This window comes from Clinocottus analis, unplaced genomic scaffold, assembly GCF_023055335.1.
Source record: "Clinocottus analis isolate CAN_PGR_092001 unplaced genomic scaffold, fCliAna1.0.p SCAF_3, whole genome shotgun sequence".
NCBI classification, from domain to species: domain Eukaryota; kingdom Metazoa; phylum Chordata; class Actinopteri; order Perciformes; family Cottidae; genus Clinocottus; species Clinocottus analis.
In genome coordinates, this window is record NW_027176042.1 from 4,994,107 (window position 1) to 5,010,099 (window position 15,993).

Consider the following 15,993-nt stretch of genomic DNA (forward strand, 5'->3'; position numbering starts at 1 on the left):
ACATCTCCGTGACTTATCGAGTGGCTTAATAATCGCGCGACACAACGAATCGATAATGAAATTTGTTGACAACCTTTTAAATAATCGATTTTATCGATTAGTTGTTGCAGCTTTAATACATACATATATTACATATATTGTAAATATTGTGCACAATTTGAATTTCCGTTGACATTTAATTTATTCTCCTGAATACACTGAATTCAATTTAATTTCCATTTAATTTAATCTCTGAATAAGTATTCCATTGTGTATGTATATATTTTATTTGTAGACCTGTGGTCTACATACTTTATATATAAAGTATGTAGATCACAGGTATTTATATATTTTATTGTTTATATATATATATATATATATTTTTTTTAATTGTTTTGTATATATCTGTAATCCCTGTTCTTATTTTATTTTATCTTATTTAATTTTGTGTGTTTAGCTTATTCCATTTGATGTCCGTAAGTGTGGGACGCTGCTATGACAAAAAAACTTCCCCTTGGGGATTAATAAAGTACATATCTATCTTGCTGCCATTTCTTATGAGAGAAGCCATTGATTCAGGTCAGCACAAGCAACACAATTTTGAATTAAGTGAAAACTGATTAGGAACAACCCAGACACAGTCAGCGTTTGGAGCGCTTCAAAGGTTGTTTTTTTACTTTGAAAAGTGCTGAATTGCCAATTTCTTTGTCTTTCAAGAACATTTGTTCATCACCGATTTTTAAATCCAGTGCTGGAGAAGAGCAGTGTGATGCATGTGCGTCATAGGCCCTGGGGGTGGCTCACCTTGGGTGGGCCGATGATCATGCCATTCCACTGAGTTAGTGTCATGTCTTCGTCATTCACGAGGCCCCAGCTCACTGTGCCGTCTCCACCTCCCTTCTGACCTTCCTCCAATTCCTCCAGCAGCCGAAAGTTGCGGGGAACTACAACACCGTCTCACACACACACACACACACACAAAATAAAAATCAATCATATTCAATGCCTTCCCTGAACAGAAATTTCTGACTAAAGCGCTTGGAAAGTGTGTGTAAAAAACAAACATGGAACTAGCATCACTTGTGATGTTAAAAAACAAACAGAAAAACAGTGTACAATTATTCTCATGTTGCTATAGTATCAACCTCTTAACCACACTATGACTTGTGAAATGACTCAGTTGGGCATGATGATGAACAACTGTATTGTTAGTTTGATTGTTTACATCTGTGTTTCAGGTCAAAATGGTATGATTGCACTGTTGAAAGTTAGCATCTAAATATTTTTACAAACTGCTCCAGATATGGCAGAAAGCAACCATACGAGACAGAAGATTGTCCATAGGTTCCCTACATGTCACACAGAGCAACGGGTATTTTTGAGGCGGTTCAAACAGGTGTATGTTTCTTTTGCATCCAAGCATGTTGAATGTATTAAATTAACGTTATATCCCATCAGTGACTGTTTAGCAGATATGGCCTTGTAAAATCGGCATGTACTTTGCGCGTGAGTTTGTGTGGCGGAGGCTCATGAGCAAAATCGTGCACACATCGCCCGATTATTACATGTTGTTAGACGGTAATAATGTTATTGATGAGATGCGTTACGTTTGAAAGTAGCACGAGAACATGCACATGACCAGAATGGTAAAACGCAGTTTGAGGCAGGAAAAGCAAACCTGACCAAATCTCTGCCATTGAGCTGTGACACCTAGACAGTGTATGGTTACGCAGACAGGACTGAGGACAAGTCTGTATATGATGTTTGTCTGACTCTGATAATCACTCCATATTTTAACATATAGCTAGTTTGACGTTCACCTAGAATGTCATTCATTATGTTACACAAACACAAATTCCAACTTTAAAAATTTAAATATACACTGTGTCAAACATGGAACGACAACAAAATTGATAAAAAATCAAATTACATTTCTTCATTTTTGAGGCGGAAAAATAATACCAACTAAGGCCTTGGTGGCCAAAAAAAAAGTTGCGACATTATTTTAAGATGACCACACATATTCCGTCAAACGTGCCTGAGTTCACACTCGTACGTGATCAAAGTGTCGTGAGACTGTCTACATTGAGCCTTCAACCACGGCAGCAGAGTTCTTCAGACGGACAGTATTTAAATGTTCGCTTAAGGTGTTACCTTTGGGGTAGCCAGCGGCGAGAAACTAAATTGCATTGCTAGCAATTTTAGAGAGTAGCCTACTTCCACACACATTTGTTTAAAACAAACTGACATTAGCAGCAAGAGTAAAAACACATTGCAACTTTGAGAATTTCTTGCGGAAAGACGCGACTCTCCAAGTTGCTGCCAACCAGCTAGCTAACGTTATCTAGGCAAACAAGTTTTCAAGCCATCAGGCTAGTCAGGGGCGTCACCGCCTCGCGACCGGAGAGACCAACAATTAACCCCGGACGAACATGACACGGGTGTGCGATGATTCCGCGTGGAGCCTCGTCTTTTGAGCGGCTCGTTTTATAACAGGAAATACAAAGTTGTCAGACCAGATGTGCGAAGCGTTGCTCAAAGACTGTGCGGGAGTTTAGCTCGCCTATGAGCTAGCGTTAGCTTGCTAGCCGCGTCACTGTCTGCGTTTTCTCCAGCTAAACGTACTGCTTTTAAACAGTCAGAAATCCGCAACAGTCGGACTCTAGGACTCACAAAACTATTGGGCAAATAATGTCATATTGGAAATAGTACCTCAGAAGCAAAATCAATAAGTATATACTGTTTGCACTGTCGGTGAAGTCGGCTTACCTTTTGCGGCGGAGACCGCCATCTTTATCACTGCTTTACGGAAGCCGGCACGTACGACGTTAACAGGCGCGTGACGTAAATAAGGGAAGAAGTATCGTTCATATTTTCACTCAACTTGCCTTATGATATTAGTATAGTAAAGTTATGCTTTAAACACTTGTGTTTGTGTGGCCGTTTTAACATCAACTAGCTGGACTTTATACATAACCTATTGCAGTTATCTGTCATTTTATCTCGCCTGGTCTAAAAGAACATTTCAGATATCCAAGTTGATATTTGTCCAATCTACAATTGCATTTTTGATATATTTAATATGAACATTCTAGATAATGCAAAATTACTATTTATAGAAAGTCCTTCAATTTCTTATATCCACCATATAATTGCAACTAATCGTAACTGATGTATTACCTTTTAGGGATATCCAGGACAGATGTCCTACATTTGTAGATATGGCAATGGCATTGTTTCTAGTCATCAATTAAATAACTTGATATCTGAAATTGCATTTATTTTTATTATAGCCATAATATGTGTATGTGTGAATATCCATGCATTTTCTACTCACAATACCTGTGATATCTGAAATGCGTTTTCATATTGAACATGAGCAATTTTAATAATGGCCTTTAACAATTGAATGATAGATATTTGAATTAGATAGATAAGAATAATAATAGATAAGAATTATGTTGCAAGTATCCACAATTCTAAATATCAAAAATGCAATTCAATCTGAATCTAAAAGACTCCCATACAATACAGATGAATGGCAAAAGTTATGCCACTTTTCTGAGGAAGAATTGAAGTATGGATATCAGCAAAACATATCCAGTCTAACTATTACATGTTAAAACATTGTGAAATAAATATATAGCATTTACAATTTTCTACAATATGAATCACAGCCCACACCAGGACGCACACTGGCAATGTTGCTTATTAAAAGTACAGATTCGCCATCTACTGGTCATTACGTATAGTAGTCAGATAAAAGGATATACCTGTCAGGTGGCCACGTAAACGTTAAAACAGGTTGAGCTTGCTGAAAACATTCATACTGGCCAGACTTGGAAAAGATGTGAGGCTCTCCTTTCAACTAGTAGAAGACATCAGCCGGATACATTTTTGAAAAGAATACCATGCTTATATTATATTTGCTAAAGAACATAATAATAATAATAATAATAATAATAATAATAATAATAATAATAATAATAACAACAATAATAATAATAATAATAATAATAATAATAATAATAATAATAATAATAATAATGCATTTAATTTATATAGTGCTTTTCTTGGTACTCAAAGTCACTTTACACAACATCTAAAATATTCTAAAAGTTATGCAATAAAACAAATAGAATAATAAAACAAATACAAATCAATACAAACAGTAAGAGCACACAGTCATATATTAAAGCCAGTTCTGGCCATGTCGTCAAATTAATAAAGGAGTTGGGGGTTATTTGTTACTTAATTCTTTTCTGGGTTAGGTTTTTAATTGGAGTATTCATTCTCGTAGCCAACATTTTCTCATTCTAATGAGTTTTGAAATGGAAGTCAGAATCTTCTCAACAAAACAAACTTTTATGTTTAGAGAAAGGCTTATATATCTGCCAGAGTTTAATCTTATCGAGTTATTATTTTAATAGTAGAAAATAATGTGTTTAATAATGTCTCTGATTGTATATTTATTTCTGATTGCAGCCATGATTTCTGGAAACTACCTATATCTACCCCAATAATGCTATAAATGTCTTAACAGCCTTAGGGCCATCTCAATAACATGCACTAGGTCCTGTCTTAATTGCTTGCACTACAGCTTGTATCAATATTGAACACTAGGTCCTGTATCAATAGTGTGCTGCATGTCCTGTCTTATGTTTTTTATAATTAAAAGTTATAGCTTTTTTATAATGTAATTATTTTCCACAAATACACTACATGTTTATGAATATTTTTTTTTGTCATGCACTGTGCAGCTGTGCCTTCATCTGTTCCTCTGCTCCTTCAGGCCTCTGGCATGGCTTCTTGGGACCTGTTTAACTGCATTTATTAATCCAATCACATTTCACTTATTTTCATCTATGTAAGATTAGCCTTGTTAAAATACATAAAACAGCCTTCTCGAAACCCTGGACGTGTGATTGGTCACAGGGCCTTTGTGACCAATAACATGCGCTGTGATTGGTCAGTGAAGCTCTTGTCTCACCTATAATCTAGAACAGTGATTCCCAAAGTGCGAGGTCATTTATAATAAATAAAACTTTTTTAATTTTTATGTCCTCCACTGCACTTGTTTGCCATATTATACGCAGAGACAGGAAGCGACCACCGGCAGCTTCTCCTGCTCACCGAAGTCCGGTGGCTTTACTGGTGAGGTGCTCACCGACTTTTTGAACTGCATGACAAAGTCAGGACATTTTGTGTGAACTCCCGGTTTGAACTGTCAGACCAATTCTGTGACTTCAAGTGGCTTGTAAGTTGGCGTATTTGGCTGACATGTTCGGGTTCTTAAATGGACTCAATCTATCCCTCCAAGGAAAAACAGTGACCATGTTTTATGTCCACAGAAAGATAGAAGCCACAATAAGGAAGCTTGAGGTATGGGACAGTAGAGGAGTGAAGTTGAGTGTTCACAGCTCTGTCAGCCTGGGGAAAATATTTATTTCTAAATATGTGATAACACCGGTGCAAAAAGGGATAGGTGGTGTATGGGCTGTCCCTAATCTTGTGATGGGTGTTAAGTGTTTGGAATCCTTTTATATCGATTTTTTGGTGAATGGCTACTGCTAACGGTTCAATACAAATTGTGAAAAGTGAGGGAGAGAGTGAGCATACTTGCCTCGTGCTGCTGTACAGTATGACGTTTTTTAAAATTTGTCCATTGGTGATAACAGTGGCTGTAAGTGCAATGTGTACAGAGTCTTAACCCAGTTAATAAATGATTCCCCAAAGCCAAATTTTTGTAATGTGCTGTGAGAATTGTCGAGTTCACTCTGTCAAAAGCTTTTTCTGCATCTAAGAAGGCTATGATGGTTTTGGCTTGTTGTAATGATGAGTAATTGATTACATGAAACAGTTTTCACTATTGGGTTATTTGCGTTAATGATTTTGAGTCGGTTGATTTGTTGTTACAATTCAGCTTCTTCTTGTTTTTCTTTCTTTTCTTGTAATCGAAGAATGAGATGATTATTCCTCTTAGAACAGCTTTCCCTGTTTCCCATAGAAGGGTCAGTGATGACTCTAGGTAATCATTTATTTCTGGGAAGGAAGCCCACTCTTTTTGAATGAGACTGTCAAACCAGGGGTTATTGAGAAGAGATGTATTGAAGCGCTAGAGACAGGTTTATGTATGTTAATTGTGTTCCATATAAATGTTACGGGAGCATGATTACTAATAAGGATAGGATAAATCTTTGAGTCTGAAATATTTAAAATAATTGAATTGCTGTTGATGAAAAAGTCAATGCGTGAGTATGAGAGTATGAAAAATGTGTATTCTCTTGAGTTTGGGTGCTGCAAACGCCAACTATTGCCAAGACCAAAATCACTCATGAACTGTTTTATTGTTTCTGTGGAATACCAGGTATACGCTTTTTTTTATTTGTGAAATTTGATCTATCTTCTGCTGGGTCGATAACTGTGTTAAAATCACCTCCTAGTATATGACTAAGCAGTTGTACATGTTTGAGAAGGATGAAAACAAATTATGAAAAAAGAGTAGGTCAATGGTGTTTGGGCCATAAACATTATAGATTATGACTGGACTATTGTTGATGGATATGTTTATAATGATAAAACGACCTTCAGGATCGACAATTTGTGGATTAATTAAACTTTCTTGTTAATTAAAATGCAAACTCTTCTTTGTTTTGTGTTGTAGTGAGCCGAGAATGAGTGAGTGAATTATGATGATTTAAATTTGTTGTGGTCTAACTCTGAAAAGTGTGTTTCTAGTACTAAGCATATGTCATATAAGTTTATTCAGATGATTCAGAACATTTATTCTTTTCAATTCCACAGATATTCCAGGTTAAGAATTTGAGAGAAGACATGTTGATTGAGTTACTATAAATTGAACATTAATGTGTGTGTGTGTGTGTGTGTGTATGTATGTCTGTATGTGTGTGTGTGTGTGTGAGTGACACGTCTTTTTTTAAATTTTCTTTTAAAAACAATATATATATATATAATATTATATATATATATATGTATATATATATATATATATACATATATATATATATATATATATATGTATATATATATATATATATATATATATATATATATATATATATATATATATATATATATATATATATATATATATATATATAAATGCAGAAACAACAAAGTAAGTAACGCATCACACATAACAGAAAAACAAGGGAATGTGTGAGCCAGATCGAGATTTATACTGTCAGGGACAAAAGAAGGTGCAATACTCAATAATATTATAATCTTTTTACAATATTTACTGACTAGTTTATAAATGGATATAATAACATTGATACTAGACTGTATTGTAAGAACAGAGTAGACACCACTATTGTTGTCTAGCCTTTGAACTGGAGATGGTAAGGGGTGGGCGGGACTGAGCGATCTTTGAAGTGTTTGTTGCTTATCTAGTGCCAGTCATCATTACAGTAGAATCAAGAGAGTGAAGATGAAAGGCATCTTTTTACAAGAGGAGACAAAGATACAGAGAGCTGTGTTAAAGATGACAAGTGTGTGCAGCCGGTTTTGTGATCTCTGTGTGGTCCTGATTGAAATGCATCTGAAGCCTCAGAGTTAGTCCTCTGTAAATAGAAGAACGGATGAGGACTGGACCCCAGACAGCATCATGAAGCACAGGGAATATTTGCAGCCTTAATTCCAATCAAACAATAGCTGACTTGTAGAGCAGTGGTTCTCAACCTTTTCGCAGTACAAGCGCAATATACATCGCTGTGCCGTCATTGTTTGATTCAAATAAAATATATACAATTCAGTTCAGGAATTTACACTTATATTTTATTGAATATGTATTAAATAACTTTTTTTTAAACGATTTTTCAATGGATGCTGATTTTAATTTTTTTCTTTAAAAAAATCTCACATACCTGGAGTGCCTTCACGTACTCCCATTTCAGAACCACTATCATAGAGCATAGAAAATAAAAAGCAGTGGTAATTTAAGTGGTGCTGTGAATCCCCAAGGGTGCTAGATAGAGATTTATGTTAATACATTGATTTATTTATATCATAGCTTACACCCTTTCAGACAGTCATCAACTTGATCTCTGAACATATGTAAGAGAATAAAACTGTTAGCATGTGTGTCTAAGTGGAGGATTGTGAAGTGACTAACTGTGGGGATCAAACCATGACAGTGGTATGGGATGCATATCCCCAGGTTTGGCCAGCAGGGGTCTGTCACGTACCAGTCATTTACCCGAGTAGCGCGTGCTGCCTTCACAGCTTGGGGAAAATATTGGAAGTGCGTATACAATTGTCACCTTTTAACGCAACATGATTTCAGTAAATGCTCATGTTTATCAACTGAGCAGAGGTTGTCTGAGTGAAGACATTGATGAACTTGGCTCCCTAGACACTGGTCACTTGCTACTGTTCACGACTTGTTTTTCTCAATGAGCACAGTAACTGCATTACTTTCTCGTTGGGGTATAGGAAAAACGAGGAGTACCTGAAGGCAGCACAATATCTCTCTTTGCCAAACCTCTTGGAGAGCTGGGCGCTTAGCACAGAACCAAACCATTCCCACCACCACCACTCACCGGCTACATGTGGGGGAAGAAACCTGGCGAGGAAAAGCAGGCAAAGGAAAAAAAACATGACCAAGTATCATTTTTTATTTCATGGACTAAACGCGCTATTTTTTCCCCCTCCGCTCACTGAGGCATTAGGTTTGTAAACTAGTGAAAGTTGGATACCCGAGAGGACATTTGCACGCTTAGGCTGAGCGACAATGGGATTTGTGATTTGGTAACCACATGAAAATAACGTTATCTGTCTTGACGGATTGGTCTGCGTAACGTTTACCAGCACTGGTCGCAGACAAATGGGATACTTTCAATGAAACAAGCGAGAACGTGTTGGCTTCGCCGGAACGAGGAGTAAACCAGCGTTAGGGGCAATTGACTGAGGAGTTGTCCCCGGGGCAAGGTGAGTGGCAGTCTGGGCGGTGGAACTAACATTAGTCCTACTCGGTGTTATTTTGCCCCCCCCCCCCCCCCCTCTCGTTTCCCTCTGAATGACGAAGCCTCTCGTGGGAACAACGATATCAATGAAGTCGTGACTTCACTTGGAGCAACTTTTCCCAAATTAACGTGTGTGTTTGAACCTGTACCGACTTTATTGTTTCTCGTGCTTATGCGCGTGCAGCCGCATACTCTTTCTAAAGCAAAGTTAGCTTTCCGAGGCGCCCAAAGTGGAGTTGGCTAACTTATCCAATACACATCCTCGAGGCGGAGTCGCCCTGAGGCGCGAGCGCCAGCTCTCACTATCGCTCAGGAGGTGTGTGACCGCCATTTAACGGAATATAAAAAAGTGACGAAAAAAGCTGCCAAAGCCGGCATTGATTGAATTTACTAGCACAATAGCCGCCGGTTGCAACCGAACCTAGTTTCACGTTACTTTACCTTAACGTTACATTCATGTTACAAAAAAGTGGTCGCGACATCAGCCACTATGTAGCGACCAGCGATCAGAACAGGTCAGTCCAACTTTAAATGTCTAGGTCTGACATTATTTATGTGTCATATGCCGAATTAACCAAAGAGGCCTGGTAAGTGGTATAACATATCTTGCATTTTATATTTTCGTTGAGTGATGACGTTTATCCATACATAACGGAATATGTCTGAGTGCCTCAGAAAATCAGTGCGGGATCAAAATTGTGCTTGAAATTACTTCCATTCAGCAGGACTTTTATGAGCCGAAAGCTGTATTGCAATAAAGGAAGATTGTTCTTTCAGGTAAAGTGTAAACTCTTCCCATCTCAAACGCCACCTTTTATATACAAATTGAACGGCATGAACCGCAAATGATGATGGAGGTTCTTAAGATCAAAGGGTCAGATGCAGGTCTTCATGTTATTTTAACATTTTTGACTGTGTTCACGCTTGATTACAAGTGTCATATTTGGCGCTCTATCACAGGGGCTGCCAATGAGAGTGTGTGACCTTTTGTGTTATTGGGTCCCATGGGTGATGGTCTCGTCTCACAGTTTGGTGCCTTCTGAAACCAGCCATCTGCTCAGTGGTCGAGAGCGAGTTTTGACCCAAACCAAATTATCCTGTGTTCGAGCATAAAGTCATGATAGGCTGCAGCTGGTGGAAAAATAGTCCCGTGTGACAAGCACAAGTAAAGCTTTCCATGGCTTCCCTAAAACTTAAGCTGTGCTTTGTGAGTATGAGTGTATGCAATTAGAGAGCCTGTTTAAGTGGGGCACATGTTTTCATACCCCCAGTCCCACTCCATTCAGAACCAGTAGCCAGCACGTTCCTCTACTTATACCTGGGTAAGTCAGGACCAGGAGCTGTCTGGTTAAATGACCTTTGGCCCTGTGTGTAAATGCCATCATTATGGGGAGCACATTTTGCCTTTTTTAAAGGCTCGACCTACACTGACCTGACATTGAATGAAACAAACAACAAAACAAACTTACAGAATATCAGTTGCAGTTGATGATATTCTTCTGTTGTGTTGTATTTGTGGAAAAACAAAAGGTAAACTGAAGTTAAAGGGAAAATATGCCCCTTTTTAAGTGGATGTCTGTCCAGCTGCAAGAGTTGTTCTCCTTGCATCGCGCTCATTTAACGTGACAATGAAGTAGTTGTAGGTGAGGAAGATCTTCAGGCTGTTTCAGCTTAAAATTCTTAAGGGGCACACTGTAGATGCTACAGGAGATACAGTTTACACTGTTTTGGCAGAATCCAAGCAGACATAGTTATTGAAGTCATAAGATACGGCCGGAGAAAAGATGCAGAGGCGAGAAGGACATGGCCTGTGGACATTGCGGTCAACGTTAGCTCCACGCAATGCATCCGGGTACATGTCTGCACGGGTCTGCTAGCAGGTGAACTACGCTTTCATGGTTAATGTAGCATGCATAGAGGACTATGTTGCTTCAATTACCAACAACACTGATTGGACATCAATTGAACACAATGACTGTGGTTACACAAATTCAAATTACGGACTGAAATCGAATTAGCCCTTTCATGTAAACACCTTCATTCAAATAATTGCGGTCCAACTACGATCCGATTAACACCCCTGGATAACTCGATCCGACTCTGTTGATAATTCGGACATCGCGGCATGTAAACGGTGAATTGGATTAGGAACTGGACTATGCGTCTTTGCGCATCCTCGGGATCCTGTCGCCCTCCTAGCTCCCTCCCTCCCAGGTCGTGACCCGGAAGTCGAGTTGTCACTGCCGGGAGCCGGCCAGCAGAAACAAACAAACGTAAAACTCGGGATACTACCTTTGGTGGGTGTCTCCGCTAGCTCCCTGCTGTAGCCAGCTAGCGCTGCTGCTAGTTCCCTGTTTTCTCTGCACTAGCTCCCCGACAACCACCAAAGGTAGCGGGGTTCTCTACATTATGAAAAGTGAAGAGGTTAAGAGGAGACGGCTGTATCATCACTCGATGTAATGAAAACAGCGCCACCTATCGTATTGCATATGACATGCTTTCAGTCAATGATTCGATTTATTCACTGCCATGTATATTAGGATAATAGCAGTTGCCCCGAAAGATAGCAAAGTCCGACTAAAGCAAAATTCGAATTGATACCATTATGTAAACGCACTGACTGTGGCCAATTTTCCCCATTTAAACAAAACTTTAAAGTTTGAAACCCTTCCATATTTACTATTCCTCGGCATTGAAACAAAAATAATTCCTTTCTCTTGACCAATGATCCTCGATACAAACTGGAGTCAACCGTCGTCATCAACTGACTGATGTGAGGGCGAATGTTGCCTGGGAGGACACTCCCGACAATTGTCTCACTCAGCAGCCGCTGTGTCGTTTGTGCTGTTAACCTGTTAATGAAGAGGCGGCGAGACGTCAAGGACAGACCTCGGAAATGTGACTGGCTGAGATGGTCATCAGCCTGGCTGTTGATTAAGTATGTTTGAACATTGCAGCCGGGACAGAGCTGTCATTGGAAGGTGCCAAGTGGTGTGTTATAAAGAGACTAGCAGGGTTCAGGTTCTGCTTGTAATCCGACCGAGCCTGGAAGGCAGAGTGGAAAGTCAGCCATTGTATAGAGAGAGAGGTGACGTGATATTGTTTAAAAATGGGGATGAGTATATTTTCGCAGTTTTTGTAGCGTTGCATTTGGTGATAATTGACAGAAATGGCTATGTAAAGAATGGAATAAGAGGGCCTAAGGGACAATTTCAGGCCTTCGCTCCTTGCTCATGTCCTGATAGATGGCCAAGTGGTCATGAATGTCAGATTGTTGGTTTTGAAAAGTTACAGAAACTGCAGACAAGGGATGTCACGAGAACCGATACTTACGGTACCTTTCGATACTAAAATATCAAAACATAGATGATGCCTATTTTTTTTAAGTACCGTAAGCAGCATGAGCGCCGATGCCAGCTGTTAGCATCGGTGCTGCGCCTCTTCTGGAACGGATGGCATAGTATACGCTTTAGTTTGTCAGTTGACGTTTACATTCAGGGAACAAAGATGGCAACTGCGGCTGCAGCAATCGTCCCACTTGTTGACAAGAAAGGGTAGCGTAATTTACTTTGACAAGCGCTTTTCACATCACTCAGCAAGCAAAATTCCTTCTCGTGAGCAAACCCTGCAAGTTCTAGAAGCTTTAAACTGAGCTCCTCTCTCTCTCTCTCTCTCTCTCTCTCTCTCTCTCTCTCTCTCTCTCTCCTTTTCCTCCCCCCCCAAGTGGGTGGACCCAGTCAGCATCAGTTCTGGGCATGTGCAACTCTCAACAGAGATAAAAATGAGGTGGGAGGACTCACTCCTCAGCTAATTTTAAATCTGAAAAGTTAACTAAAACTTTCAGTGAAGTATGGTGCATCAAATGTGTTGGGTGTTTTTCAAATATTTTAATAAAGAAGTTCATGTTTCAAGTTCAAGTACATGGAATCTTTATTTTTAATCATGGTATCAAGGATCGTGTTATCTTACTGGTATTGGCACCGAATTTTTGGTGTTTCGGTTAAGCAGCATGCCTCCACCACATGCATCGTAAAACACTATTGACACCCCACTGCAGAAACAGCCCCAAGCTCCTCTCCAGGTGTTGGTTGAGTTTCCCAAGCTATCCCATCAGAAAAGCGGTGCTAATAAAGCTCACTGGTGGCTTAAACCTCTGCAAATTGAAGACGGCAAATTATAATACTTTCGTTAACTTTGACAAAGCCAACAACACAAGATTTCTCCATTCTAACCTTTCACAATAAAAGCCTTACATATTTTTTGCTTCGTTTATTCTTCCCTCCGTGTGTAAAGACCTCAACATACAGTAAACGCACATTTAGAAAGACGTGTAAAAATTAGTTCCATTAACTTAACTAGCAGAACACAGCCTCCACGCCGTCATATCTCCAAAGCTCAATTCCTTCCATTTTCTGAAAGGATTAATATGGACCAGAAAAGCTTGGCGCAGTCAGCAGTTAATCTATACAGAGAACATTCTCTGCGATCCAGTTTTGATCTTGCATGTCGGAGAGCACTTATCCTAAAGAGGGTCAAAGCACAAATTATTTGGACGGCAGCAGAGACTCGACATGTGAGCTATGTGCTTGCCCAACGGGGGGTCGAGGACTCCTCTCCCTTGACCAGATTAAATACTCAATTTAATTATGTCACTGAGTATTAAGTCAGTAACCTTATCAGAGCGGTCTGGCTGTTTAATGGGACTTTGTGAGCCAACAGATGCACCAAGATTAGGGACAATATGCTGCTGGTGCAAACCCCTGAGCAGAGGGATAAAAGACGGGCGCAGAATCTGATACGAGGTACCCCCCACCTCACAGATACCACCAGCACGCTGTAAGACACCTCAAGATGGCAAGCTTAAAATATAGCCTCATCTGAGGCCAGTACAGTATTTCAAAGGGTCGCTTAATGTCAATGATTTGAAAATGTGTGTTGTGCTAGAGTTCCTCGACACTGATTGTAAACACGCACAAACATTGAGATAAAACTAAAAAGACAACCCAGAGAGGGGTGTTTTTAGTTTTTTTTGCGAATTGATGTCTCAGGAGCTCCATGAATATATGATGGTTTCCCGTCTGTCTGTGCTACTGGGTAGGCTGTTATGAGGAGGTTCCTGGTAACTCGGATCTCCCTGCATATGCTTAAGGTGAACATTACTACTCTAAGCCAGGCAGGATGTCACTCTGGTCCTTCTGTGTCCGTTAAATGAATCGGCAAAGCCTCCATGTTTTTGGGCGGTAGGGCCAGGGCTGAGGATTTTCTTTGATAAGGAAAAGAGTGATAATGCTCCTCGGGATTCTCTGAGGGTTTAATTAGACCGGGTAGGCTGTTCAGTATTCAAATATTTAAATGGGGACCCAGATAAATGCTGTGCTGTGGATTGTGAAATAGATTTGAGTGTTGAAATCCCTTTGAAGCAGCAAGTGAAGTGCTCTGTGCGAGTGTAAATTATTAACTGTTTCGGTTAAGCAGCATGCCTCCACCACATGCAGCGCACAACACTATTGTTGAGCAAATGCTCTACAATAGTATTGCTGTTTGTGTTGAGATGAATAACTTGAGAAGTACCGCAGTACTGGAACTCTATCGTATTGGCACTGATATTGAAAGATTTCTGCATTGGGATATGAGTAGAAGCTAAAGACACTTTGAACGTCACAACAGCCAGATCAGCAGACAAAATAAAACATAAATTCCAAGCTCAGATGGAGACACAAAAACACAGAACTGGCCTAGCGGCCATCTTGAATGTTGACATGTGGTGTTTGCCATTTGACCTGTGGGTGTGGCCCCGACTCACACCCAGTTAAGATCTCAGATAGCAGAGCTTTGTGAAGAGCCATTACCTTGCAGCAAAAATAACATGGGCCTTTATTGTGAAGAGTTTCTCGAATATGAAATGCGTTTCCAAATCACAGATTTGGAAAGTATAATTTGGGCTTTCGACAAGTGATAGTTGGAGCATTTTTAAAGCTATTTAGTACAAACGACAGGGGTACAATCCGAAGTGTAGGGCTGTGCGGTATACCGGTTTCAGTATTCCGTATGGTATGAATTTTTCACATACTGTCATACTGGCACTGTCATATTTTTTAAATGATTCACTGGCTCAGATTTCTCCGTAGAGGTTATGAGGATCTAACAAGCGATCTTTATTAGTTTATTATTTATTCACAGTATTGTTAAATCAGTTTGACGGAGGAAAAGGTTAAGATTTATAACTTAAGATTTTAATTTAACTTTTGAGCCACAGGCCATTAACTCAATACCAGTGCAGTAATATGTACTCTTCCAGTTGTTTCTGAGCGAGCTAAAACCAGCATGCAATTCGACTTTGTAATTTTATAAATGTACAATTATTAGTGTTACAAACTGTTTGTGTCACAAAGTGTTGTGGTGTTTAACCCTGTTAAAGAGTGTTAATTGTGGGTTATCAATTGTTATAAAGTTAAACACACAACCAAAGTTTGAACCATGACTGGAGTTAGAACTTTACATTAATCTGTGAAAAAATAATGTTGCTTTTTGCACTTGTTACAACTTGCTGCGAAGTTGGCCGACGGTGAAAAAAATTCTGTGAAACCGTCATAACCTTACAAAATATCGTGACATGAATTTTAGGCCACACCACAGAGCCCTACCTGAGTGCAAACATAGTATTTAGCTATGACTCCCAAGAAGTGTGTTTGGTGAAAAACATGAATCAAAAAGCCAAAAACTAATTTCTCTTCCTTACCAACAGTGAGTTGAAGCTAAAGATAACATTTTGTACAAACCACATAAATCATTAAATTTGTTACCTATTCATAGTGGATCATTCAGAATTAGCTACAGCTCTCATTTATGAATCTATTGAGCTCATTCCTACCCCAACAGCAACAAATTCACCCTAAAACATAGTGCCGAATCTATGTAGCCTCAAAAGCCAGCATGCTGAGGTCAATGTCTCTGAACATGTGTGACCACATCCATGAATACACGTCGTTCCAAATTATTACGCAAATTGTATTTAAGTGTCAGAAAGATT

General features: G+C 39.3%; 2 protein-coding genes across 4 annotated transcripts in view; one reads left to right on the forward strand and one right to left on the reverse strand.

Annotated features, from left to right (window-relative positions):
* Nucleotides 1-2,789, reverse strand: part of ube2v1 (ubiquitin-conjugating enzyme E2 variant 1) — a 10,459-nt gene extending 7,670 nt beyond the window's left edge. For both annotated transcript variants that reach the window (XM_068593892.1, XM_068593891.1), the window contains exons 1-2: nucleotides 2,749-2,789; nucleotides 784-935 (exon numbers count right to left, since the gene is read on the reverse strand). In XM_068593892.1, the coding sequence (XP_068449993.1) occupies nucleotides 784-935; nucleotides 2,749-2,770 (174 nt within the window). In that variant the 5' untranslated portion in view covers nucleotides 2,771-2,789. The remainder of the gene's footprint in view (nucleotides 1-783; nucleotides 936-2,748) is intronic.
* A 5,749-nt stretch (nucleotides 2,790-8,538) lies between these two features.
* Nucleotides 8,539-15,993, forward strand: part of plxnb1b (plexin b1b) — a 100,838-nt gene continuing 93,383 nt past the window's right edge. For both annotated transcript variants that reach the window (XM_068593549.1, XM_068593550.1), the window contains exon 1: nucleotides 8,539-8,928. The gene's annotated coding sequence lies outside the window, so the exon portion shown is untranslated. The remainder of the gene's footprint in view (nucleotides 8,929-15,993) is intronic.